Source organism: Cottoperca gobio, chromosome 8, assembly GCF_900634415.1.
Source record: "Cottoperca gobio chromosome 8, fCotGob3.1, whole genome shotgun sequence".
Classification (NCBI taxonomy): domain Eukaryota; kingdom Metazoa; phylum Chordata; class Actinopteri; order Perciformes; family Bovichtidae; genus Cottoperca; species Cottoperca gobio.
Genome location: NC_041362.1, coordinates 7,678,148 through 7,704,910, shown reverse-complemented (window position 1 = coordinate 7,704,910; position 26,763 = coordinate 7,678,148). Strand labels below are relative to the sequence as shown.

Below are 26,763 nucleotides of genomic sequence, written 5' to 3'. Positions count from 1 at the left end.
TCAGAATCACAAAACACAAGAAGGTCAACTAAAATCTTGAATATTCAAAAAGATATGATATTAGTTAAAATACTGATCTACACAAAATATGCAAGTTTGTAACACATGCGTTAGCCTATCTGTCAGTAAATCTGTGTGTGCTTGTAATGTGGGATGTTACAAGCCACAGTGGAAAAATCATCATCTTTATTCATGAGACATTGTTCAGATCCCTCAGATTCTGTGCTTCTTGACTTTAAAATAATAATAGTAAATGATCATCCACAGAGAGTTTCAAAAACAATGTAGGATTAATGATTTAAAACCATTAGAGAGCTTTGGAGTTTGGTTACTGTACACTCTGGTATGAGGTGCTGAATTTTCAAGCTACATTGTCTTAAACTACATTAAAAGCATATCAAATATACCCTGGCATTTGCTTTCTATCTAGTCAAATGTTTTTTCTGTCTGCACGTAACAGCAGAGGACAGAGCAGCACAATGCCACTTTATAGAACATTACAGCACCACGATAACAATGGGCACCAGTGTACCAAGTGCCAGGTAGTGACTCATACATGACCTAAGTAGGCCTGTACCAATGTTGGAAGTGTAATGCTGTGAATACAGTAAGCCAGACTGTGCTATCTTACTGTACAATAGTAACAGGGAAAGCGTAGTGAGACAAGTGCACTATTTACATTGTAAATAATCAGTGCAGTATGTCAAAATAGCTATAAAGGTTTGGTACAAACACAGGATGATGTCAACAATGACTTGTTCAAGACACTTCAACATCACCACTCTGCTGCCAGCTCACCTAAGATCTATTTTCTATATAAGTCTGAATTTAGACCTTTTATCAAGAGGCACTGTCAGAGAAATGGATACAGAGTTGAAATGAAAAAAGGTTTGTAATGGAATTGAACTAACAGATAAATTGTAACAATAAGCATATTCACCAAACGTTTCAATGAAAGAATATATAAAGGTCAAAATTGAGAATATAAACTGGCTTTTACCTTATAAGTACTGCATTTCAAACTATACGAAGGAAGTACATATTTTAAAATGTTAGTTATTTTTACACCCTGCTAATTGTCTTATCACTAATTTTAGAGACCTTGATATTTCTTGTACCTTTAATGTAATATAGTCCACAAATGTTGGACAGATCTGTAGTTTTTTTGAAGTGACTAATTCTGTCTACTCTTTGAAACCTAATAAAAAATATGTATACATCTGTGTATATACTGCTGTTTTCTTTTTCTATGTAGACTAACTTTATTATAATAGTATCATCTTAGGTTCTTCTTATGTATTTGTATCACTTATATATGTTCTGTATGTGCTGCTACTGTTTAACTTTTAGTTTAGAGTCCTTTGGTAATAAAATAAATAAATTAATAATAATAATAATAATAATAATAATAATAATAATAATAATAATAATAATAATAATAATAATAATAATAATAATAATAATAATAATAATAAATGTATTTGTAAAGCGCCTTTCAAAGCTAAAAGCAATCTCAAGGCGCTAATAAATAAAAAACTATTATAAATTAAATTGCAAACGCAAATATAGGGCTACTTGTTATTGCATTTATCAGGCGCTAGAGGAAGAAATCCCTCCATGTTGTTGTTTCTGCGGCGGAAGTGGGAAGTAGGAAGAGCCGTACAGCTGTGCTTCGTGGCTAACAGAGAAGCTAACAGGCTAACATCAGCGGAAATATCAGGATCCGTTCACTAAACAAGACGCCTCGACAGCTACTTTGAGACTTTGAATCTAATATGGGAAAAGGTGGAGGTACCTTTGAGAGGCTTCTGGGTAAGTTATTAGCACATTCTTTAAGTTAACAGTTTATTAGCCAACTGTAAGTCAAAGTGCGATGTTTTTCAAGCGTATTGTTTTGACAGACGCTGGGCTGTGGCTCAGTCTCAGGCCAGCTAATTGTAGCCTGCTAACAATTCACTCCTATTGTCCGGAGGCCCCGAAAGGCTCACTTAAATTAGCAATCCGACTAGATAAGTAGCAATTACAATCATATTTGTCCGGTATTTTTGCTCCAAGTCTAATCAAAGGTTCGTTACCTTATCATCTTCGTGCTATTATCCGAGCTAAACCAGGCTTTTAATTTCCCTTTTAGCTTCATATCAGCTTCACTCACGATAATATGTTCACGTTAGCTAGTGAATAATGTTACTGTAAGCCAAGCACAACATGGTCATGTGTGAGGTAACCTACTTTTAGTGTTGTTTTAACCTTTTCTTAAAAAGTCCACAACAGGTTGATTAGCTAGCTGCTAGTCTAGTCCTTGTATAGATCAACGTTACGTTGAATTAGACACCTTGCCATTAAATACAGCTGATAAAGGTAACGTTAGCTTGCTAATTATCTTAGCTTACACTAGCGCATACATGTTCAAATATGTCAAATTGACAGCCATGTCAGATAACACCGATATCTGTGTGTTTACACTTCTCAACATGTCAGTTGATATTTTCTGGAGCAAGTTTTCTGTGTGGTACTTTGGTCATTTGTAACTCAGACATTTCGAAATAGTCACCTTGTAAGTTCCTAAAACTAGATGTCTCAAGATCAGCAAGGCTACACACGTTTATAGATAATAACGAATATAATGAACATGTGAAATGCCAATATGTGTTCTTATATCGAAAGGTTAACAGATCAATTGAATTTGAATTTGTTTCTTCATAAAAACAAACAAACAAACAAACAACATGGTTGCAGTTCAGTTATCTCTCTTCTTGTCGCACAATAATTACTGTGTAACAAGAGAAAACATCACTGTATGATTTGCATTAATTCAAAAGCACCATTACACAACATACAGTACATCTATGTATAGATACAAACACTTAGTTGCCGTTGTTTTTGAATATAATTTAGTAGCACCTGTCGGTATAACACAGTGCAATTCAACATCACCACAAATTACAGCCTCCAAAATGACCATGAAGTGAATTCAATACCTCTCGAAAGCAGTTTAAACAAAACCTGAATATTATAACCTTGATGAAGGTAGGGATTATTACATTATTTTTGTATTAAGCAGCATTACTTAAGATACTATAGGTGTGTACCTAATAAACTGACAATTGAGTTTAGATAATACTTTATATCTATATAAAGATCAGACAAACATGGTTTCCATAAAGCAAGTCCACAACACGTCAGGACCGTAATTAGGAGAAGAGAAGTCCCGTTATTTATTGTTTTACATGTTGGTTTGGTGCAGCAGATACTTTGTGGTAGATATTGGACATGTATGTTATTAACCATCTGTACTTATTCCAGATAAAGCCACCAGTCAGCTGCTGCTGGAGACTGACTGGGAATCCATCCTGCAGATATGTGATCTCATTCGACAAGGAGACGCACAGTAAGTGATCCTGCCCACTTCTACATTTCATATCATTAGTTGGAAGTTGAAAATAGACCGTTTCTACTATTAGTTTTATTGTTTTTTAAGTGCTTTGCTGATTTAAATTGACATATTTTTCTTTTGAGCAATATTTTCTTTTGTCCTTGCAGAGCTAAATCTGCTGTTGGGGCCATTAAGAAGAAGCTTAGTGACAAGAATCCACATGTGGCCCTGTATGCACTTGAGGTAAGACGTGTATGCAGTGGAAACTGTAAAGCTGTTATTGTGTGTTAGTGTGCTGACTTGTCACAGATGTGCTACCTCTATTTAGGAGAAAGCTGAAATGTGTGTACATTGTTGAGTGATTACATCTTTAAAAGTAATACGCTGCCCATGTTGTTGTTGTTTTAATGCCTTTTTATTATATTGTATTTGATAGATTGTTGATATTTGCTATTATTGTATAACTGTTGTTAATCATCCGTCAATGTTAATCACTTTCTGTACTGCTTTGGCAATATGCGTTTCTGATCTGTCGTGCCATTCAATAAAGGTTATTTGAATTTGAACGATTATGTGACTTGACCCTTCAGGTCCTGGAGTCAGTGGTGAAGAACTGTGGCCAGACAGTTCACGATGAGGTGGCGAGCAAACAAACCATGGAGGAACTGAAGGATTTACTCAAGGTGACCTTTATTCTATTCATTTCTTGATCTTCATAATCCTGCTTTGTTTAATTTCCAATATACTTTCCTTCCAACAAACACTTCCAAAATCCCAGTTTTGACCTTAGTTGTAGTCAATACTGTCTTTTTTTATTGTGAAGCTGAATTTGATGATAACGGTGAAGTCAGTATTTCTTTATCAGTTAATGTAGAAATGATTATTTTTAATCTTCATCTTCAGATGGCTTGTTTTATTCAACCATCAGTCCGAAACCTTAAGATATTAAATTTACAAGGATATAAAATAGAGAAAAGCAACAAATCTTTATATTTAAGATGCTTGGCATGTTTATTGTCATTCTGGGTTTTTATTCAGATTCATTTGCCGTCTGTCGATGAATTGACCTCTAACCAGGTGAAATAATATCTAAACCACATCTGTGCAGCATGTGTGTATTATGTAAACAAGCAGTGCTTGCTGGTCACACAGACAAGGGGATATTTCTGACCATATTTGTGTCAGGAAGCCTCATCACGTCAGGCAGCGTGAGCGAGCAATATTTGCTGTATCATGTGACACGAGCTCCTTCAGCCCATGCTGATTTCCACTTCCTGATGATGTCATAGCCGTGTGACTGGAGGCCTTTTTCAGACCATAACAAGGGACTTCCCACCTCAGCTCTTGTCACCAAACACAACGTAGTTTGACTCAGTTTGTGTTTGAAGAGCTCAGTTGTACCAATGTGATGTGACAACAGAAATGTAGGATTACAAAAGGAAGAATACAAGAGGGATTTAAAGGTGTAGAGACGTTTTGTTTCACTGTGTGGTTCTCTTACCACCAGGAACAGACGGAACCAAATGTCAGAAACAAGATCCTGTACCTGATCCAGGCCTGGGCTCATGCCTTCCGCAACGAACCCAAATATAAGGTGGTCCAAGACACCTACCAGATCATGAAAGTGGAAGGTAAGTGGACACGTGCTGTATTTTACTTTAAGTGATTTCCCATCAAGCTTATGCTCCAGCGTAAGGATCTCTGAAAGTATAATAAACCAGAGGAATGTTTCCCAGCCTGTCTTACCTACAATTAAATATAAGAAAAACACATCAACACTTGTATACTTGTGTAATTACAATTACAATGTTTTAATGACCGGGTTCGTACAAAGTTTTTAAAATTTTAAAAAATGCTTAATTTTAACCGTTATGTTTTCAAGGTTAGGAATGTGCTTGAATTTGAACATGTTCCCTAAAAAAAAATGCTTGATTTTCAACATAATGTGATGTTTCATCTACACAATCACTCATGCAAAGCAAGAACATTTGAATATTTGATCATAAACAATCCCGTCGTCCAGTTTGTGTCTCCTGACGTCTCACACCAGACATGGAGCAATTAAATAATCATGATCAAAACATACAATCAGAGGAAATATGAACAGCTGGTAAAATCAACAAAGTATTGTTTGTATAATATAATAATAATAATAATAATAATATAATATTTTATGCAATTGCATTCATAGTAACACTTTTAGATGTGATGATGAAGGCTTCGAGAGTCTGGACATTTTGTTGAAAGTGCTTGAATCTTAGTATTAAAGAGCTGTACGAACCCTTTAATAAGCAGAACTGAAAGCTCATATTTAAAAAAAACACGGTACGCTGCATTGCACCACAATTATTACATATCATTGCTCGTATCATACTGTATGAATAACGGGCCTGTTTCTCTCTGCTTTACTCGTCGTAGGTCACGTGTTCCCCGAGTTTAAGGAGAGCGATGCGATGTTTGCAGCTGAGAGAGTGAGACATGTTGTGTTTTCTTGTTTCACTGATGTGGACAATGGGCCTGAGTTGTGTGGTAAATGCTCGCCACACAGTCTGGTGCTGGTCATTGGCACTAAACTAAAAGAGGTGTAGTATATGACGTCTGTTTGCTTTGCCCCAGGCCCCAGACTGGGTTGATGCTGAGGAGTGCCACCGGTGCAGAGTCCAGTTTGGAGTCATGACAAGAAAGGTAGGCTGGGCTTTCTTGAAACTAGGACACTTGGAGAACGTGTGGTTTCCTTTGTGTTCAGTTACAGCGGCGTGTACGTGTGGAGTATATGTTTATAGCGCATGTGCGGAAGGTGACCTCAATTTGTGTTCTTTGCTCACCCAGCACCATTGTCGAGCCTGCGGACAGATTTTCTGTGGCAAGTGTTCGTCTAAGTACTCCACGATTCCCAAGTTTGGGATAGAGAAGGAAGTGCGTGTGTGTGAGCCCTGCTTTGAGCTGCTGAACAAGTGAGTCCCCAGATCTGATGGAAGTAACGTGAATATTCAGTCTCGGGAGTGAGAAGTACAGCGGCTCTATATCTGTCGAGCGACTTCATCAGCTGCAGTATGACACTGGCATAGTTGAGCCTAAGTATGCATTGGTTTTAGATTCCTGATCAGCCCCCTGTAGCTTCTTGTTTGTGGTAATGGTTCTGACTGACTGACTTAAACCTCTAGAGCCTCAACATTGACAGCGTTATGCACTTTCTTGTATTGTGTTTTTGTAGAGATCTTGGCGTCTCAAGCAGCTCGTCTCTGACTAACGCGCTTGTTTCTCCTCCCTGATCCCTCTTCTCTACCAGCCACCCCTCCCTCTCTCCTCCACTCAGGAAAGCTGAGGGGAAAGCCCCCACCCCTAGCGCTGTCGAGTTGCCACCTGAGTACCTGACCAGTCCGCTGTCCCAACAGTCCCAGGTAGAAGTGGAAAACGTAATGGCTTAGTTTATGGTTACACTAGTTACAGTCAAAATTCATTTTTAAAAGAAAATAAGGCCTGTTGGCATATTTTATGGATCATGCCGCTGCTCTCTCACCAGATGCCCCCCAAGAGAGATGAGGCAGCGCTGCAGGAGGAAGAGGAGCTGCAGCTGGCCATTGCGCTTTCCCAAAGCGAGGCTGAGGAGAAGGAGCGGATGGTGGGCTGCGCTGCTGAAATTTTACTTTGTACCTTTTGTGCTTATAGACAGAAACTGATACATGTCTGTATGTCTTTCTTTCAGAGGCATAAGAACTCCTACTCAATGTATCCCAAAGCTGATCCCACTCCAGTGACTTCCTCAGCACCGCCAGTCAGCACCCTCTACACTTCCCCTGTGGTAAGACTTCCTGTCATGCTGCCTTCCTCTCTGGCAAACTGAATTATTTACACATTCATGGTTCAAGTCTCCGCTCATTATTGAGCAAATGATTGAAATCTGTTCTGCCACTGACCAATGTGACCAATATGCTCTCTTCAGAACTCCTCTGCTCCATCAGCTGAAGATGTAGACCCTGAGGTACGTGTGGAATCCTTCTTCTTCTTCTTCTTCTTCTATACCCGCATGAACGTAGATTAATGGAAATCTTGCGTCGTGTTTATGATACTGATGGTAGTATTTCCCAATATTCCAGCTGGCCCGTTACCTGAACAGAACGTACTGGGAGAAGAAACAAGAGGAGGCTCGCAAGAGTCCCACCCCCTCAGCCCCTGCCCCTGTGCCATTGGCTGAGCCCCCTCCGCCAATCAGTCAGCCAGTCGAAAGTCATGTCCCCGTCCAGCCAGTCAGCATAGTGGAGGTATGTTGAAACTTGTGCTGAGAGCAGATTCTTTTGTATCTTTTTTACGTGCAGCTGAACTAAATTGGGCGGACCACAAATGACTTTTCTGTGTTTTGCTTCCCTCTCTTCCCGCCTTCAGCAGCAGTACCAGAACGGGGAGTCAGAGGAGAACCATGAGCAGTTTCTGAAGGCTCTGCAGAATTCTGTCACCACCTTCCTTAACCGCATGAAGAGCAACCACATGCGCGGGCGCAGCATCACCAACGACAGTGCCGTGCTCTCGCTCTTCCAATCCATTAACAACATGCATCCACAGCTGTTGGACATCCTCAACCAGCTAGATGAGAAGCGATGTGAGTGTTAGCTCTGCATGAGTTTGCGTGCACCAATGCACTTCTGACATCCTGCGTGTCCAGTCTCTGAACTGTCACATGTTGTCCGCAGTGTACTATGAGGGGCTGCAGGACAAGCTGGCTCAGGTGCGCGATGCTCGGGCAGCCCTCAACGCACTTCGGGACGAACACAGAGAGAAGCTGCGTCGTGCCGCCGAGGAATCGGAGAGACAGAGGCAGATCCAGCTGGCACAAAAGCTGGAGATCATGAGGCAGAAGAAACAGGTTAAGAAATGAGACTCCCGACTGAAAATGAACCTATTGATAGACTATTCATCATCACGCTTCACAAGTGATTTGTCTTTTATCTGCAGGAGTACCTGGAAATGCAAAGACAGCTGGCCATTCAGCGCCTCCAGGACCAGGAGAAAGAGAGGCAGATGCGTCTGGAGCAGCAGAAACACACAATCCAGATGAGAGCCCAAATGCCTGCTTTCTCTCTGCCCTACGCCCAGGTACACACATGATGCTCGTAATAATCTCATAATAATAGCATATCCGTCAGCTGTCGGTACTTTTCATTTTATTGGTCACTTTTTGCAATTTGAATGAAATAGGGAATTATACACCATATTTACCTCTTCGTAAGTCTTTGGGAATAAAGGTGTGATAATACATGCATGTGCTGTCACGCAGATGCAGTCTTTGCCCCCCAATGTGGCGGGAGGGGTGGTGTACCAGCCAGGTGCTCCACCCAGCTACCCGGGAACGTTCAGCCCTGCTGGTTCTGTGGAAGGTTCACCGATGCACAACATCTATATGAACCAGCCTGGACAGACTGCACCACCACAGTACCAGGCCATGCCCAATGCTGCCCCAGGTGAGAAGATGTACTTTAGATAGCTTCTGAACTGGACAATTTAATTGCCCTACTGCAATGTGTGTGTGTGTGTGTGTGTGTGAGTGTGACGGATTGCCCTCTCTTTCAGATCCCAATATGGTTAATGCGTACATGTACCAGGCTGCAGGCACCAATGGGCAGCCTGTTCCTCCTCCGGGTCAGGCTCCGCCCACTACTAGTCCACCCTACTCCAACTATCAGCCCACACCAACACAGGGCTACCAGGTCTGAATGGCTCCCACTTTAAAGCAGAAACAGAAAACTTTTCCCACCTAGCGTTTCCAAGTGGTGTTATTGTTGGTGCCGCTGTGGGATCTCTTTGTTTTCCTCAGTCGCCAACAACACAGGACACACTGCATTTGTTTTTACGAATAAATAGCGCAACGAGACGTTGGTGCATATTCTCTGCGTAACTGTTTACCAGAGGGAACTCAAATTCACTGAGCATTTTGCTAAATGTAATGTTGAATCCATCATTTCTTTCCCTAAAGAATGAACTGTTGCCCTTTTAGTGTTGCAACTGTCGCAAATTAGCATCGTTGTTGGTGTGAATAGTTTGAACTTCCTGCTGTTTATTCGTCACAGAGAAATAAACGGACCACTAAGTGTTGTTCTTGTTTTGTGCAGAATGTGGTCTCGCAGGCTCAGAGTATGCCCCCCATGGCCCAGCCTCCTCCCACTAACGGTATGGGTTACATGGGCTACCAGCAGTACAATATGCAGAACATGATTTCAGCATTGCCAGGACAGGACCCCAATATGCCCCCCCAACAGCAGTACATGCCAGGCCAGCCGCCCATGTACCAACAGGTACGCCACTTATTCCTTTTTTCTTGGACTCTAAGAAACTGGGATGGATATTTATCACTATCTTTGGACATTTATTTAGATTAATTGATTAATCTAAAAAATAATAGGCGTTAGTTGTAAATGAGCAAAGGTGTCTTCTATACTGAAATATGCAGCTCTGTCTAATAATTTCTTGGTATTTGTACTCATACTTTTCATGCTCTTTCAATCTCAATCCTTACTAATCTTTGTATTTTAACCTTTAACGTTCTTGTCTTGCTAGGTGGCTCCCCCTGGTGGCCCGCAGCAGCAGCAGCAGCAGCAGCAGCAGCAGCAGCAGCAGCAGCAGCATGTTCCTCAGGCTGTGCCCGGCAGCGCAGAGGCACAGCTCATCTCTTTCGACTGAAAGGGGCCCGACACACTACACCCTCTCTCCTACTTTGGTCTTTCACCTCACTTTCTGGACTCTCTGCCCCCCCCCCCCCCCCCTCTTGGAAACACACACACCTCCCACCTTCAACTGTGCTGTGATGTTGTGGCAATGTAAAATATTGTGATGATGTTGCAGATCTGTCGCTCTCTTTGCATCTCCTCCACTGAAGTATGGAAACGTGGGGTGAAGCTGCAAGAGAGGTCACCATAACCCAGACCCTTTCACCCTCTTCTTCCCTCTTTCCAGCTGATGTGTATGTAATATTTCCTTATTAAATGAATAACTGAAGCTCAGAAATAGTCAGTGGTATTAAAGTTATAAAACAAAAAAAAGAATAAATATAATAATTGAGAAGAAAAAAAAGACAAGACATAACCATCCTTTTGTCGCATATTTTTCTAAAGCAAAAATTAGCATGTTACATTTTCATTATTTTCTGGAATGGAAGTGAGTTAGTGCATCGTGTCCTCGCAGTGATCTGTGCTCGTTAAGAGATTGTGGGTGTGAAGATAAAGAGGGATGTCTAGGGAGAGAAGGAACACTCAAAGGTCTGAATTAAAAGGCACCAACTCAGATCTCCGTCAGATTCACAGCTCGCCATTCCAGCTGTACTTGTTTTGTTTCCATCCTTTCTCTCTCACACACACACACACACACACACACACACACACTGGGGTTATCTTATCTTGTTTTGCCATTTTCTTTGTTGTGCGCTGCTTGGAATATCGAATGTTGTAATGTAGTTTCTTAAATGATGAAGCGCATTGCAGGGACTGTACATTGTGGGAGGAGTTGTAGAAAATGACCAGGGTGGTTGTTTAATCCTCGATAAATATACTTTCATAATTTATATCATTGAAATGACACAACTAGTGATTATAACATTGACATACTAAAGCAATACAGCAACTCTAATAGCATCCTGCATCTCTTTATTGACTTATGTTGCTGACAATAAAGTACCGTTACAAGACAAGACGTAAAGAACCATAGGACCTTAACATACAATTAACTGCAAATGGCCTCCAACCTCCCCCCTCTCCCGTGTGCAACTGTCCCAGATTGGGAAATATACTTAGTGAGTACAGGTGGGAATTACTTTCTAAAGTGTACATGGCTCTCCAGAAATGTGGAAATGAACATGACGTGCCGCATGCATGTATGTATGTATCACGCACCAATCAGTGATTTCTGTAACCCTTCAGTTGCCATCTGTGATCTTCATCAGTCCATCATACTGATCTGTCTGACTTTAAAAGTAATTTTAAAATTATATTTAATAAATATCTGGTTCTTATTGTCCACTTGCTTTATCTTGAATCTTTTCTGTAACCTCTAACCTTTAACCTGTCACATGTCACATTCATACATGTTGCAATAAGAGGGCTGAAGGCCATCGCATTACATTGATGAGTCGCATGATAAGAATGTTCTTTAACATATAACTTGTGCAGACAGAAAAGGTTCTTTATAATTTTCTGAAGATGAGGCATTTGTAGTATTCTTCCATCTCAATCTGGAAATAAGAAACGATACAGGTGTAAAAGCTATATTGTAGTTATATTAAAAGTATATTTTCCCCAAGCTACGGAAGGTGACTCACCATCCTCTCCATACGCATCCCTTGCCCATAGGCCAGCTGTCTCAGCACATCGATATCTGGAAGACCCCACTCTGGATTCCTGTGTCAAAGCATTACATTTGTCTATTTACACCGTACCAGCAGAGCTTCCCTGGTCACATATAGTTCCCGTCATGTATCGGAGGAAATAAATGGCCACTCACATTTGTCGGATCTCTGCATCCAGGTGTTCGTTACAACTTGGTGTAATGGTGCCATTAATAGCATACACCTGGAACATGTTTAAGATTTGTACTCAGGTGATGACATTAAGATATGTTGAGTGCTCAGTAAAGTTAACGACTGTCGCTACTCACCCCATATGTGATCAAAATAGCATTTTGTCGGAGGATCTGGCCTGCTCCATTGAAAACACCCTTGGGAAATTATCGAATAAACTATATGAAACAGAAACTGGCATATTTTGATCATTTCTTTTTATCCTGAATTGCTCAATTACAACATAATCAGGCCTACCTGTGCTGTTTTGAAGGAGCTGTATTGCAGTAAGTTGATGGCAACAATGACATCACAGGAGTTGCTTGGAAGGCCTGCCCATTTCTCCCACGGCTCGCTGGCATCCAGGTGGACGGGCTGCAGCACATTCTTTACATGGGTTGCAGCAATGTATGCCTTAATACTGTAAGTGAGTAACCAGACTTAATCTTCAACGTCAGAATCAGATTCTAATAAATGACTTGCTGCTATTTTCATATCCAGGGTTGGGTCAGAATACTTTGAAATGTAATCAATTACTGAAAATAAATGACATGGCAATTTCTGTAATAAGTAATGTTATCCATTTAATTCATTCATATAATCTGAATCCTTTTGGATTTCTTCAAAATCAAAGATTGAAAATATAATTAATTTAACATATTCACCATTTACAGTCGGTCACATCAAAATATCCTTACAAAAATACTACTGGCACAAACTACAGGTGTACTGTGTGTATTCTACAACATATAGGATGCTGTTTCTTTGGTGTATGTTTTTGTTGCTGCTGTTTTTTAATCAAAGGCCACATGGAGAACTCCAATTACCATAACTCATAATTAAAAAAACAAGTATTAGTTAAATCCCCATTAACATAAGTAATCAAAAATGTTATTGAGTAATTCTTGACAATGTAACTAATTGCACATTTCTTTTTAATTTAATTTGGGTTGATTGCGGTTATTTTTTGGAATCTGATTACGTTATCCTGACAACATGTAATCTGTTACTACCCGACCCTGTTGATACCCACACACCTGGAAAATGTATTCCCATGAAGCTTACTGTGACACACTGTATGCTACTGTATAGCCATTAATTAGGATCCTTAATAGGTTATTGTGTCTGATACATGTAACACATAACTATGGGAATCCTTTTTCTATAAAACACAAACCTGTCCCGAGACTCTTCTTTGATGTCTGATGGCAGCCAGGTTACAAAGGGCATCTTCTGGGCAAAGCGTATGACATGCTGCCCAGTTCCAGAACCCAACTCTAAGGCGAACAGCTGCCTGTGGGACTGGTCATCCAGCGCATCGTCAACCACCAAACACAGATCCTCCCAATTCCTCTCTGCCAGGGGAGACAGCAGCATGGTCTGAAGGAGAAAAGCAGAAGTACAAGTTGCACTATCATCTTGTATCGCCAGTTTATGCATTGATTTTCTGTGAGGATTCCTCTTACCTTAACTTGTGCTGGTTGACCGAGAGTAGCTGGGAAATGGCATATTGGTGGAGGCTATGTGTGGTGTACGACTGTGACAGCAGATGGGTACAGAGATTACCTGGTTAAGAGGATTCCCTCTGTGCTCCTCCCTTGTGATCAGCGCTTGTACGTACAGTACAGGTGGAACACGCACAAGCAAATAAAACACAGTGAAAGAGATCAATTAATATGATAAGTTTGTGTCTGAATAGCAATACCAATCAACATGCTAACCATCGTATTGTGGTAATTGCATGAATAAAATCAATATTTAATTTAATACAAATATGACAATTATTTAAATTATGACATTTAATTTCATGATTCCACCAATGCAATCAATTCACGAAATGCTGAACTGTTTGTAGCTGCGTTAATTTTTTTTGTATACAGTGCAATATTTTCAATGTTTGATTTTGAAGTAATCCAAAATATCCACATTAGATTACATGTCATTTGTATTTAGGAACTGTACATTTAGAAGTAATCTGACCCAACACTGCAAAGGTATATGTGTGTGTTATTAATGCTGGTACTGTAAATTAGTACTAACTATGATTACATTTGTAAACCTTTCAAGAGTAATGATATAATATGTGTAAATATCAGTGTTATTTACTTCTCTTATGTCCCTCATCGGCTCCCGTAGGTTTTCTCACAGGTTACAACTCACGCAATGCATTGCGGGTAGGTCAGGAGGACGCCATGTGCTTTTGAACAGGAGGACTGAAAGGAGACACTGCTGTCACAGACTTGTTTTATAATTGAGAGACATCGGGATAAACGGCCTCAGTTAACGTTAGCATGTACTGCACAAGACGCTGCCTCCGCACCGCGCTGCGGGCTGTAGCCACCACGCACCGGTAAGTAACGTCAGACAAGCGGGCAACAGCCAGTCAGTCACGTAAGACCGGGCAGCGCTTAACGGTACATCAGTGTCTGACTGCCTGCATCTTCAAGGGCAGACAGCCAGTAACTGCTGGCGGTCGTCTCTGTAGTTTGTCTTAATACAAAATATGTATTAAATCCGCAGACGTGTGTGTGTGTGTGGTTAAGTATGGTATTTTAAGCTAACGTTAGCTTTAGCCATCAGTAACGTAACCCCTTCCAGCTTAAACTCTCTGAAGCCAGTTAGTTGTATTAAAACAATTTGTCTTTAGTGTGGCAGTATAATCTAAAGGAAGCAGCTGTTTGACATGTTCCTCCATGATGAAGCAGCTAACGTCACCAAGGTCACACTCGTGTGACTGGAACTTCATGTTTATGGTGATCAAATTACCGCAAGCTAATTGTCTTTACTTAACATGAACTGCAGGTTGTTTGTTAAGGAACCCTCGGGGTGTAAATAAAGAAGCCACCAGAACTAACAGTAGTCTGTACAACACAGCATATCGCGGAGGGTTGGTACTCTCCACCTTTCAGAGTCACAGGATATATGAGGGATCTCAAGGTGGTTAGCCGGTTAGGAAAACAACAAATAATTAAGGCTGTTTTGACATATTTCTCTTACTCTTTGCTCTTTTTTTTTTTTTAGGACCTTCTTACTCACAATCACAATTTCCTAAACCAAAATATAGTCTCTTCAAACTGCTTCTTTTGACTGTCCAGTAGTCCAAACCTGATTTATATACAGTTTGCTATCACCTAAGACCAGTATTAATACTTTTACTTAAAGTTAAAGTTGACGTAAACGTAAAAGATCTGAATATTTCTTCTACCACCACTGTGTATGAAACAGAAACAGCAAATCCTCACAACTGAGAAGCTATAACTAAGGAATGTTTGGTATTTTTGCTTGAGGAAAAATATATATAGATGCTCATTAATTATGTTGTTCAACTGATCAATTGGCTAATAGACATATTGTTTTAGTTAAACTCATTTTCTTATAAAAGAAACTGCATCATTCGTGCACATTATGCATGTTTGTGACTTCTTCAAAACAGGATACAAAATAAATAGAAATAGATTTGGTTGGAGGCTACAGGATGCTGAAGGCGGAACGCACTGAAGGGGTCTCACACATGCATAATGTGCACAAAATGCATAATCAGTGAGCTGATTACAGGTGTGAATGCAGCCCCAAAATCCATTATTATCCAGTTACTTTTGCAAAATTGGGATGAACTGGTCAGTTGTACATTGTGACTGAAAATGCATCCATTAAATATTTTTTGGAGTGCACGTCAAGCATGAGAAACGCAGCCCAAACATTTGGTGTGCTGATGCCAGACAAGGCTTGGAAGTCTGTACCAAATGTGAGGCACCAAATGGTGACCTCATGTTTACGTAAGATGTCTTCTGCTTGTGGATGTTTCGCTGCCGATGCTCTCGGCTGGATCTGCAGATATCTAGATATGCTGTGTCCTGTATGTTGAACTCTTGAGGGCCACAGTTAAGGTCCACGAATAGGCGATCATTTTGTGTATCCAATTTTATTTTCCAGGCAACAGCTTCAGCGGCAAGCACCAGCCTTGTGTGCGCTCAGACTTCTGAAGACCAGTCCAGCCACCCATTCAGACGCCATCGCCACCCCTCCAGTCGACGGAGCACCCAAACAGTATTCTCCCAGAATCCAAGAGCTCGTCACTAACATAGCCAGCCTCACTTTATTAGAGGTGTCAGACCTCAATGAGCTCCTTAAGGTTTGTGGGAAAGTCACAGAACCTAAAGCACCATACATATGCCTCGTCAGATAGATTGTGATGCATCTGTGGTGTCATGTTGGGTCATGCTGTTTTTTGTTGGTTGCAGAAAACTCTGAACATTCAGGATATTGGGATGATGCCGATGGGGGCGATGGCTGCAGGTGTACCTGCTGCTGTAAGTACAGACAGTAGACAATATAACTGAACACCTTACACCAGGGGTGTCAAACTCATTTTAGTTCAGGGGCCACAGGCAGCACAATCTGATCTCAAGTGGGCCGGACCAGTAACATCACAGCATAATAACCTGTAAATAACAACAACTCCAAATTCTTCCCTTTGTTTTTTTAGTAGAAGAAAGTACAAGTACATTCTGAAAGTGTTCAAACTTAATCTTTTTACAAAACATTATGAACAACCTGAAACTTCTTTAGAAAAAAAGTTGCAATTTCAACAATAGTATTAGTTTATCATTTACACATGTGTGTTACAACTTACTGATCACAGTGTATCTACAAAGGCACAACACATTTAGTCACAGGTATCTGGAACAGTATTTTACTTTATGATCAAAACAACTCATTTTTACACTTTGCAAAGTCATCCTGCGTCATGTTTGACACCCCTGCCTTACACTATAACTTCCTCTGCTACACCATCATATACCACAACTTCAAATATGACTTTAAATTTGAATCAACACTTCTGTGACAAAGGATCTACATCTACAAGTTTCACTGATTGAATATCTGTCTGTCTGTCTGTCTGTCTGTCTGTCTGTCTGTCTGACATTTAAGAGAATTAATTGATTACTTTTGTTTTATGTGTGAAACCAGGCCGTAGAAGAAGAGGAGGCGCCAGTCAAGAAAGAGCAGACTCACTTCACAGTAAAATTGACAGATTTTAAAGCAGCTGAAAAAGTCAAACTCATAAAGGAAGTGAAGAACTGCATCCAAGGCTTGAATCTGGTGCAGGTAAGTCATCATTAGTGCTCAGTTCTGTAGTCATTTAAAGGTAGTTGCCCTGTGGAGTTTTCGACCAATGGTGAGGTAATGCTAAGGTGTAATGCCTGCAGATCAGACAGTAGATGGTGGTAACATGCCAGACAAAGCAGCAAGGGACCAACCCACCTTAGAGGAGGGCTGCATGTTAGCAAGCATGGATGTAAACAATGAAGGATTTGTAATATTCTTTAAAATGGTATTTTCCAGTACAAATACATTTAACACATTTGTTAGACCTTAGGTGAGAAACTTGGTTTAACAAACAGCTCCACTGGGCAACTTCTTTAATATGTTGTACTTTCTGCTGATGCAAACTCTCAATACAATACTTATATTATACAGCTGCTTAGTGCCTAAAGTAGACCTACAAAAGACTAGTGTAGATCTCTTTTTAAAGAGAGTATAGTCTTCATCACAGCCTTCCTTTGCCGTTTCCTATGGTGTTTTGTGTAATATCTCTGAAAACATAAGTATCACTGTTAATCTGTTAAAGCAGAGATGTTTGCCTCTCTTCACCACAAATAATAAAATACTGAGCAGACTTACCAATATTGGTCCCTTTATAAAAAATAAAGTACATTATTGGTTTCTATTCCAATGTTTCATATTAGCTCAGGACATTGTCACAGTTCCTGTTTTCACAGATTGGGTAACCTCTCACTAAATCATCTTTTTTTTTCTGTCCTTCCTAAACCAGGCTAAGAAACTAGTGGAGTCTCTTCCCCAGGAAATCCAAGCTAATATATCTAAAGAACAGGCAGACAAATTGAAAGCATCCCTGGAGGCAGCAGGCGGCACTATCGAATTGGTGTAGATCTGTGTGCCCACCTGTTCTCCACAATGTTGCTGCTCATGCACTTCATCCTTCATTCTCTTGCATCTTTTTTTTTTTTTTTACATGACAAAGAGGAGGATCCCTGAAAACAAAGAAATGCCTTCTGACTTTATACGATCTCTTAACGGCATTAGGTGGGGCAGTACAACTCTGAACCTTCCAGGCACACAGCCTGCACAAATGGCTGCCCCGCTGTTTGCTTGTCATTTGTTCTGCTCATGTGTCTGTCTGATACTGGTGTAGCAAACAAGCTACAGAAATAATGGCCCGGGTGCCAAGTAAGTCAGTTGGTCATTCTGTGTGTGTGTATGTTTAACTTTTCACAGAAAGAAAGATAATGCTGTAGGGACATGAACACCATTCTGTCAAAGATCACCAGATGGCAGGGCTGAGTCCTTATTACTTATAGAATTGTTAATAATATGATTAAAGTTGAAAATTCCATATTTGTCTCTTCTCATGTGTTCTTGTGGGTGATTTATATGCAAACTTAAAAAAGAAGAGAATACTGATAAATAAACTAAAATGGAAAATAAATTGTGTGTTGCCTTATAGGTCCAATGTGTAAGATATGTCCAATAAACAAAGTAACGTAACATTAGGACTACAGCCCCCGGATAACATTAGTGCCCCAGTAAACACTAGGGGTGGGCGGTACTGAACAATTTGGTATCGATCCGATACCAAGTAAATACAGGGCCAGTGTTTCCGATACCGATGTTTGCACATGCACAACCACGATGATTTAACGGGAGTTAAACTATTGAACGTAGAGAAGAGAAACTGAAACTTAAGTATCGATCTCATCACGCAAGTATACCAATATCGATACCAACGTTGGCCCACCACACATGGATAAGCCCCACGTGAAATACTGCCTCCTATTTCTTTGGAGCAGGTGGAATTACACATTGAACCTTTATTCATATTATGTAGGGCAGAAGTGAGCATTTAAATGTATTGTTTGCACTGTTTCTGACCACTAGAGGGTATAAGATCTCTCTTTATCACCTCAGTGTTTGAACCACATATTGTTCCGGTGTATACATACTAATGTGTTGTAATTATGCCAAATTGGGTTTGACAGGATCCTGTTGCTGTCCTGTAAGAGGAGAAATTAATTACAAAACGTGGTAATTTATGCTTTTCCCACTGTTGTTTTACACACATACACAAACAGGACGATGAGACGTGCATTTTAATTTATAATCACTGTGCCCTTTCTTTTTGTCAAGGGCACCTCTACAGTTCCCAGGAAGTGAACTAGCTTCTCTCCAGTCAATAATGTACTCCTCACTTAGAACAGGGAATTAACTACTTCCTCTACAAAACGGTCGTTCCCTGACCGGGAATCGAACCCGGGCCGCGGCGGTGAGAGCGCCGAATCCTAACCACTAGACCACCAGGGAAGTGAAGGATGTTTAAGACAGTCTATAATTGGAACGCGATCTAAACTAACAGTATGCAGTAAACCGGGTGGGCAGCAATCTATCAGATAGAAGACTGGTTGGAAACAAGAGTCCTAATGGGGCCCATTGTAGCTTTAGGCTACTCTATTTATTTATTTATGTTCTGTGCCTGGAAAATGTTTTACACTTTCAAAAAGCAACATGCCACCCTGCATCCTGTGCATTTATTATTTATAATCTGTTCCCTTTTTGAGGTTAATTGCAGGTTTTGCCTAAATTGCTGACAGCTGACAAAGAGGATGGTAGATGGATAGGAGTAAGGAGTAAGGATGACATACAACAAAGCTCTCAGTTTGAGTAAAGTAAGTATTTGGTACACATAAGCAACTCCCAGATGAAACCATGAGAAATTTCCGACTGATGCTAAATTACTTTCCTTTTTCAGATGCATTGGAAAACACACTGAAGAGCCTGCTCATTTTGATGAATACATTTTGATATTGAAATAACAGTGTATGAACTGGAAAATTGAAAATAGAAAGTGAAAACTAAAGTGTTAATCACCAAAAATGTCAAAATGGCAAGAATATGCAAATGTAAGTGGAAATGAATAGAAACGCTCAAATAAAATGTTGAATTGGACAGGCTTGAATCAAGTTCATGATTTTATTCCGAATAGGCCTTTTTCACAGCACACATTTGGACGTGTCACAGTAGGTGAAGCACATTTCAAAACGGCAAAAAGGCCCATTGTTAAATCTGTGAACAGAGACTGATGAAGACGATCCGTAGGGATGTAACACGAGGAAGAAACAGAGCACACAACTGCAGAACTTAGTTTAAAGAACTATGTAATTCAGTTCTGGTTAGAGTCATAGGATATTATCCTGGAGAATAATGTGTTGGAAGTTAATTAACCATCAATAAGTCTTTAATAAACTGTGTAGCCAAAAATACAGACACTGAAAACCTTAAGGATAAAATCTCCCCATTGAAACCACAATTGTTAATCTCACAACATAAAATAATTTATATTATTATAGTAGGTTTTAAATTACTTCAACATTTTACACCAGATTGAATCATTTTCCTATGTTTTCCCTATGGGCCGAATACATGATATGTTCCTGGTTTCCACTAGGGTCATTAGTGCATCACACGTGTCTGTATGTGTCAAATCCTGCAGCAGCGAGCGTTTGCTTATGTCTTGTCTTTGCTCTGACTTGGAGCCAGCTTGGAGCAGGTATCCAGTTACTGTTTCTGTCATCTGTCATGAGCCCCCTCCCTCTCTGTCCGGCTCTGAGTCCGCACACACAGTGCAGTTCCAGGCTGCCCATTCATACGACTACTGCACCACTCATTTAAAATCATGTCATGCATCTTCCTGAAATGTTGCATAAACTGTTGAATGTTCTTAACTAAATAAGAGTGAAGATATACTTTGTGTTTTTGACGTCACGGCCCTTTTTGTGACCCTGAGACTGAGTGTATAATTGGACGTCTACTCTTGACAAAAATATGTTTGAACTTCATGACCTTTGATCTGTGTTAGTTGAATCCTGGGATGCTTGCACACAAAACTACAGCAGCAGTCAAGCTGTCTTACTATTTTTATATTAGTCACGTACGCTTCCTTCCACAAACCAGCTGCACCCCTTTCTTGGCACAGAAAATGGAGCAAGTATACGAAGGCGTTGCTCTCCCGGACAAGTTCAGCCATATGTCAATCCACAATGTGTAGCTCTTTCTGAGAAACAAAAAGGGGAGATTTGGCACTAAGTTTGTCTGTTGTATGTTTAATATGATAAGCAGCCAACCATCACCAGCAGCGTTGAGGGAACAGGATGAAGAGAGCAGCCTTGGAGAAAGTTGTCCCAGCAACCTTTGAGACGCCGACACTTTGCCTTCTTGTTTTGGACTTTGTTTCACATACAGCATGCAGGAGAATCGCATTTCTCGTTGGTATTTTGGTGGAGTCTCCTCCAGCATGGCCGCCTGTTTAACACACCCACTGGATTTAATTAAGGTAAAAGATAATTGATTTTTAATTTCATTACCACTGTTGCGCAACTTTCTCGATGAGAAATTAGGAAAATTATCCAATGAGGTTTCATTGGTCTGTCTAGGGTGCATCTGGAATTGCATTGTGGAAAATGTTAACTAAATTATATATTTTTTATTATCCTCTCTTCTCCTGTTGACACTGACTTTCAGAGTAGCGTGCTGTTTTATGACAATGTTTCAATTCACCCAATTTCAATAAACTGGCGAGTCACTTTGGCCACAAAGTGCCTAAAATACCTTGAGTATGACAATAAACAGGCTTGTTTGGATGCTTTCATTTTACAATTGTGTATTTCCTACAGCTATTATGTGACTATTGAATAAAACAGAACAAAACAGGCAGCTGAATATCACCTGGAGTTGTCAGCTTTCATTTTAGACTCACCAATTGTGTTTGCGTGATGCACAGTGGCACCTGCGTATGATAGGAGCAACACTTGTGCAGGTAGTTATTGCTCTTGCTTTAACTCCCTTTGCTGCTTCCATGTGGTCATCATTTCCAGGTGCACTTACAGACGCAGCAGGAGGTGAGGGTGAGGATGATTGGAATGGCTGTTAACGTGGTGAGGAGAGAAGGTTATCTGGCTCTCTACAGTGGCCTCAGCGCATCCCTCTGCCGGCAGGTGGAAAACTACACACACACACACACACACACACACACACACACACACACACACACACACACACACACACTAAATGATGTACTCACTCACTCTACATGTCCGTGCTGTACAATCTTTTTTTTTTTTTCTCCTACATAGATGACATATTCTTTGTCACGGTTTGCCATTTATGAAACTGTCAGGGACGAGATGAACAGGAAGAACAAAGGTCTCGTGCCTTTCTACCAGAAAGTCTTGCTGGGTGCCTTCGGAGGTATGTTGACAGTATTTGGGCGTTGTTAGCCGTTGTTTTTATTTAAATCTTTTATATGTTTTCCCCAACAGGGTTTACAGGAGGTTTCATAGGGACGCCAGCTGACTTGGTGAATGTACGGTGAGTTTAGTGGATAGTTTTATTATTATTTGTATGGTTTTTGTTTCATTAATAAACTCTTGTGTACATTACATAGACTGTACAATGTTGATATCATGTTCACCAGGGAGAAGTCACAACCTGCACTTTTATAGTGCAGTGCTATTATTGTACTGCTGCTTTGGTGCACAGATCTCAGCTCAGATCTAATGTCAAACAATACATAAATCAATCCTAATATTAAAAAAAAAAGATAAATAATCAAATTAAATTACAGCTACATTTCAAATGAAGACACAGCCTTGGACTTCCATAATTGCAAAATAACTCTTTTTATAAAAAAATAAAAAGTAGGCTCATACTTCTATGTGAAATTCAGGATTGGGTTGAAGTTAGATTTAGATTTGACGTCACTAAAAAAAAAGAAGCTGCAACCGTTTCTGCTCCCCATTTCACTTTAATAGCTACATTTTCACTGAATTGAATAGGAAGATAATAACTATGAAGATTACTCATCCTGACAATTTCTTGGCTTTGAAATATTTCAATCTGTCATCTGTGCAGGATGCAGAATGATGTCAAGTTACCGGTACATCTCAGGAGAAAGTAAGTGAAAATTGTATTCAAATGTAGTGGAAACTGTCTATGCTCATCTACATCACCACATTGTGAGATTGTTTTTTTCTTCTACCAGTTATGCTCATGCACTAGACGGACTTTTACGTGTTTGGAATGAAGGTAAGATTCATAAAAGCTTTCTTACTTTACATGAAAGCATACGTTTGTTTCCTTCATACGCTGCGCCACATAGCACAGACACTGACAAATGACTTCAAAAAAGCTTCTCAATTGCAGCAAAAGATGAATTTATTACTATTCCAAAAGGTGACAAAGTGTAAAAACTGTGAAAGAAAAGAGAGCATTTCTTCAGCATAACAAATGAGTTTCTGCATCTATGTTTTTAGCCTGTGTGTTGGCATTTCTTCACATGTCACATGATTGATAGTACCCTAAATTCAAGCGTGTACATTTTCACATTGCTTACGTTGTCCTTTATATGTTGTCCATTCTTCTTCTGTTTCCTTTGCAGAGGGAATGAGAAAACTGTTCTCTGGTGCTTCAATGGCTTCTACAAGAGGTGCACTGGTCTCTGTCGGACAGGTAAACAAACCCCCACTCAACTGATGAGTCACTAAAAGCTTCTTCACTATCTTTACAGTGTTTGTGCATTTTTTTCCACGCAGCTGTCCTGTTACGACCAGTCCAAGCAGTTGGTTCTGGCTGCTGGTTATCTGACTGACAACATCCTCACTCACTTCCTGGCCAGCGTGTTTGCGGTAAGTGACCCCCTGTCATTGTATATCTATATACAAAATAGAATAGAATAAAGAGTATATCTTAATCAGTCTTTGGCACACCAAACACAAGAAGTTAGCAGTTAGTAGAACATACACATTAAAACAATGTGTTACTTTAAGAATATTGGTGGCTCTTGGGATGAAGGACTTCTTGAATACATATTTAGTTTCCAGACGGACTCTATAGCGCCTCCCGGAGCACAAGAGCTTAAACTGGGAGCGATCTGCCAGGACACTCTTCACTTTCTTCCTTTTCCTTTCCAGAAGTTGAGTCAAGGGCTTTTATGCTTGTGCCAATGTTTTTATTTGCCAACACAATCCTAGAAAATGTATTATACACACTCTCTCAATAGTTGTGTACTCCAAATCTGCTGATAAACACCAAGGCCGCTGAGTTTCCTCGCTGTTAGCATCTCTTGAAAACATGCACAAATGAGCGTATAAGTTTAAAGTGTTCCACAGTTTCAACATGTTAGTCTTCAAGTGAAACTGGCTCTGTTTTCAGATCTTGTTTCATAGTGCAGATAATTATTTATTTTGTCTTGACATATGTTCCTAAAGAGAGAGAAGAGCACAGTTTATAATTGTCACATTTTCCAAAATACGACATCTTTTATTTTTCCCTACACAGGGGGGCTGCGCCACGATCCTGTGCCAACCGCTTGATGTCGTTAAAACAAGATTAATGAACTCAAAACTGGAATACAGGGTGAGTTTGTGCACACTGACAGCTGACTTGTATGTTGAATTAGGAATCTCTTTCGGTCTCCTCCCATCTCTCTGATATGTATGTTTTATTCATGGTCTGTGAGGAGAGTTACACAGTTTGACACGTCTTAGTTTTTGTGTCTTCCTGTTGCAGGGTGTGCTTCACTGTCTGACAGAAACAGCAAGACTGGGCCCCAAGGCGTTTTACAAGGTAGATGTCACCTTCACTGTTAATAACACAAAGACAAGATGTTTCCCTTCAGACATGACTATATTTTACTGTGTGAATGTTGATCCCTTTGGAAAGATTTTCACTTGCTGAAATAATGATACGATTTGCGCCCAGGGTCTTGTTCCCGCAGCGATCCGTCTCATCCCTCACACAGTCTTCACCTTCATGTTCCTGGAACAACTAAAGCAGCATTTCGGTGCAGTGGTAGTCACCTGAGCGTGTTGTATAGCTTGGAAGAGTCCACTAGATCCAACAACAACCAATGTGTTGTATGTCCACAATAAATTAATATATTTAAATGTCATTTTATAATGTGTTCTTTTTGTAATGGACTTTGAATTGTCTTGTTGTTGAAATTGTGCTATATAAATAAACTTGCCTTACAAAAAACCTTTTCATCCGTAACACAAATAAAAGAAAGAAATACTTTTATTTTTTCTTCTACAGCATTACAAACAAAGATTACTTGAATTATCAGGTTGTGTTAACTTAAAATGCCAAAACAGTTACATTACCTGTGATGACACGAGCAGCTAGGAATCTGATACAGGGATAGTGAAAAGAAGGTTTAGTAAACTTAAAAGTTCATATCAGCTGATAAAGTCCTTTTGAGCCACTACGCAATGACACTTTTTAATACTAGGCCTTCTTTGCCCTCTGGGGGGACATCTGGGGGGACAGTGTTACACTGAAGAATAGTGTTTACTGTGTATTTGTATTCGTACCAGAAAGCTTTTGGTAAACATTGTCAAAACATTATTTATTTTCATATTATAGGAAGGGTTTTGAAAACTTTGCTTATCCCTGAGAGTTTTTTTTTTTTAACAGTGCACTTGGGGAAAATGCTGCAGTTTACAACGGCGAAAACAACACTGATGTAATCAATAAAGAAATCTCTTGCGATGTGCGTGTGGCCCACGGCCTTGTTGACTATTTGTTTTAGTTATTTACTGAACTTCTGTCAGTCTGAGCGCTGCTCCGCTGACTGTCAGGTCTCCTCTCTCTTGAATAGAAATACTTACGTACACTGGCTGGTTCAGCATGTAATAGCTCCCAATTAGAAACACTTTAATACAATATAACTTGGCTTTTATGAGGACAATCAGACGCTTTTTGTGAAACAATATTCATGTGAAGATTCACATTTTTCCCCCTTAAATTCTGAGAAAAGAGAGGAGTATGTGGATTTGTGGCTTTCTTCTTTTATATTGTTCCAGGTGCTTTTTTTCCAAGTATTACCTTTTAGAGCCAAGTAACGATCCATCATGTTCAGCTTTCAAAGACAGCTGATATTTTTCCTTATATTTATCTACAAGAGGTGGATATGTATATGTGGAAGAATATATCCACATCAGCTCTGTTGTTGCTTATTGTTATTGTTCGTAAACCCTTTTAAACCCGTGCAACATCTAATGGCGGGACGGTTATCATCTGTGGTTGTCATGGAGCTCAGTGAAAGAGCAATTACACAAGTTGGGTTCACATAATGCACCGTATACATTCCTCTTTTGTAGTGAAGCCACAGACGCAGGTTATTGTTTGTAGTTTCCTCTTTATCAGGCACTCGATGATAAGATACAGACTGATCATTGTGCTGGAAAACATCAATTAGGGATGCAGGTAATGACACACACACACACACACACACACCTTCTTTCTCTCTCTCTCTCTCTCTCTCTCTTTGAATCTGAGAAAAGAGACTTCAAACTTTAACTAAATATTTTGGATCAGAATTTGAGATTTGAACGTGGAATATTTGGTGTACCAGATGTACATAACTAAACACAAGGAAAAACGATTTCTAGCTTTGATTTTTAACCCGATAGGATGAACGAACATGCTTTGTAACTCTTTTTATTTCACAGCAGCCACTCCGTTGAGTCTCTGTGAAGGTCTAATCAAACAGAGCACATTTCTCTCTCACACAGAAAACATGGCCTGTGCAAATACAAGACTGAACACAGTGTTCACAGCTGTTTGATGAAAAACATGCAAAGGACAGGCATTCAATTTCATGGTGAGGAGACGGCAGCATTAACAAGGTTTCTGTTCCACTGTTATAATGGTAAACACTGGTGTGATACTTGCCTCTTAATGGAAAACAAACAACTTATGACTCATGTCTCTTAGC

The 26,763-nt window shown here is 40.0% G+C and overlaps 4 protein-coding genes and 1 non-coding gene across 11 annotated transcripts; 3 read left to right on the top strand and 2 right to left on the bottom strand.

Moving 5' to 3' along the window:
- The first annotated feature begins 1,632 nt into the window (after nt 1-1,632).
- hgs (hepatocyte growth factor-regulated tyrosine kinase substrate) lies at nt 1,633-11,374 on the top strand. 5 transcript variants are annotated; one of them, XM_029438442.1, is made up of 20 exons: nt 1,633-1,812; nt 3,304-3,388; nt 3,541-3,616; nt 3,964-4,056; nt 4,881-5,004; nt 5,792-5,844; nt 5,990-6,058; nt 6,203-6,327; nt 6,663-6,774; nt 6,897-6,995; nt 7,080-7,175; nt 7,317-7,355; nt 7,471-7,635; nt 7,760-7,970; nt 8,062-8,234; nt 8,324-8,464; nt 8,646-8,829; nt 8,939-9,075; nt 9,478-9,660; nt 9,923-11,374. In XM_029438442.1, the coding sequence occupies exons 1-20, from the start codon at nt 1,776-1,778 to the stop codon at nt 10,043-10,045; spliced, it is 2,325 nt and encodes a 774-aa protein (XP_029294302.1). In that variant the 5' UTR covers nt 1,633-1,775; the 3' UTR covers nt 10,046-11,374. The 5 variants fall into 5 exon arrangements, with proteins under 5 accessions (XP_029294302.1, XP_029294299.1, XP_029294300.1 ...); XM_029438439.1 differs by having other exon boundaries at nt 6,663-6,789; XM_029438440.1 differs by having other exon boundaries at nt 1,634-1,812; nt 4,887-5,004; nt 6,663-6,789; nt 7,757-7,970.
- A 76-nt stretch (nt 11,375-11,450) lies between these two features.
- Nucleotides 11,451-14,042, bottom strand: LOC115012703 (methyltransferase-like 26 B). 2 transcript variants are annotated; one of them, XM_029438447.1, is made up of 8 exons: nt 14,019-14,042; nt 13,379-13,522; nt 13,090-13,292; nt 12,171-12,333; nt 12,011-12,070; nt 11,858-11,925; nt 11,676-11,754; nt 11,451-11,588 (listed from the first exon to the last, which is right to left on the bottom strand). In XM_029438447.1, exons 3-8 carry the CDS (start codon nt 13,287-13,289, stop codon nt 11,541-11,543), a joined length of 618 nt encoding a protein of 205 aa, XP_029294307.1. In that variant the 5' UTR covers nt 13,290-13,292; nt 13,379-13,522; nt 14,019-14,042; the 3' UTR covers nt 11,451-11,540. The 2 variants fall into 2 exon arrangements, with proteins under 2 accessions (XP_029294307.1, XP_029294308.1); XM_029438448.1 differs by having other exon boundaries at nt 13,379-13,449; nt 14,019-14,032.
- A 4-nt stretch (nt 14,043-14,046) lies between these two features.
- mrpl12 (mitochondrial ribosomal protein L12) lies at nt 14,047-18,423 on the top strand. The gene is made up of 5 exons (XM_029438449.1): nt 14,047-14,262; nt 15,846-16,044; nt 16,154-16,222; nt 16,884-17,021; nt 17,749-18,423. Exons 1-5 carry the CDS (start codon nt 14,204-14,206, stop codon nt 17,863-17,865), a joined length of 582 nt encoding a protein of 193 aa, XP_029294309.1. The 5' UTR covers nt 14,047-14,203; the 3' UTR covers nt 17,866-18,423.
- Nucleotides 18,424-19,223: 800 nt separating this feature from the next.
- On the bottom strand, nt 19,224-19,295 carry trnae-cuc (transfer RNA glutamic acid (anticodon CUC)). Its single transcript has one exon. It is a non-coding gene; the product is annotated as a tRNA-Glu (tRNA).
- A 1,654-nt stretch (nt 19,296-20,949) lies between these two features.
- slc25a10a (solute carrier family 25 member 10a) lies at nt 20,950-25,345 on the top strand. 2 transcript variants are annotated; one of them, XM_029438444.1, is made up of 11 exons: nt 20,950-21,321; nt 21,863-21,982; nt 22,121-22,235; nt 22,307-22,355; nt 22,899-22,940; nt 23,029-23,072; nt 23,425-23,495; nt 23,579-23,671; nt 24,324-24,401; nt 24,555-24,611; nt 24,763-25,345. In XM_029438444.1, exons 1-11 carry the CDS (start codon nt 21,232-21,234, stop codon nt 24,814-24,816), a joined length of 813 nt encoding a protein of 270 aa, XP_029294304.1. In that variant the 5' UTR covers nt 20,950-21,231; the 3' UTR covers nt 24,817-25,345. The 2 variants fall into 2 exon arrangements, with proteins under 2 accessions (XP_029294304.1, XP_029294303.1); XM_029438443.1 differs by having other exon boundaries at nt 20,952-21,321; nt 24,747-25,344.
- Nucleotides 25,346-26,763: the final 1,418 nt, after the last annotated feature.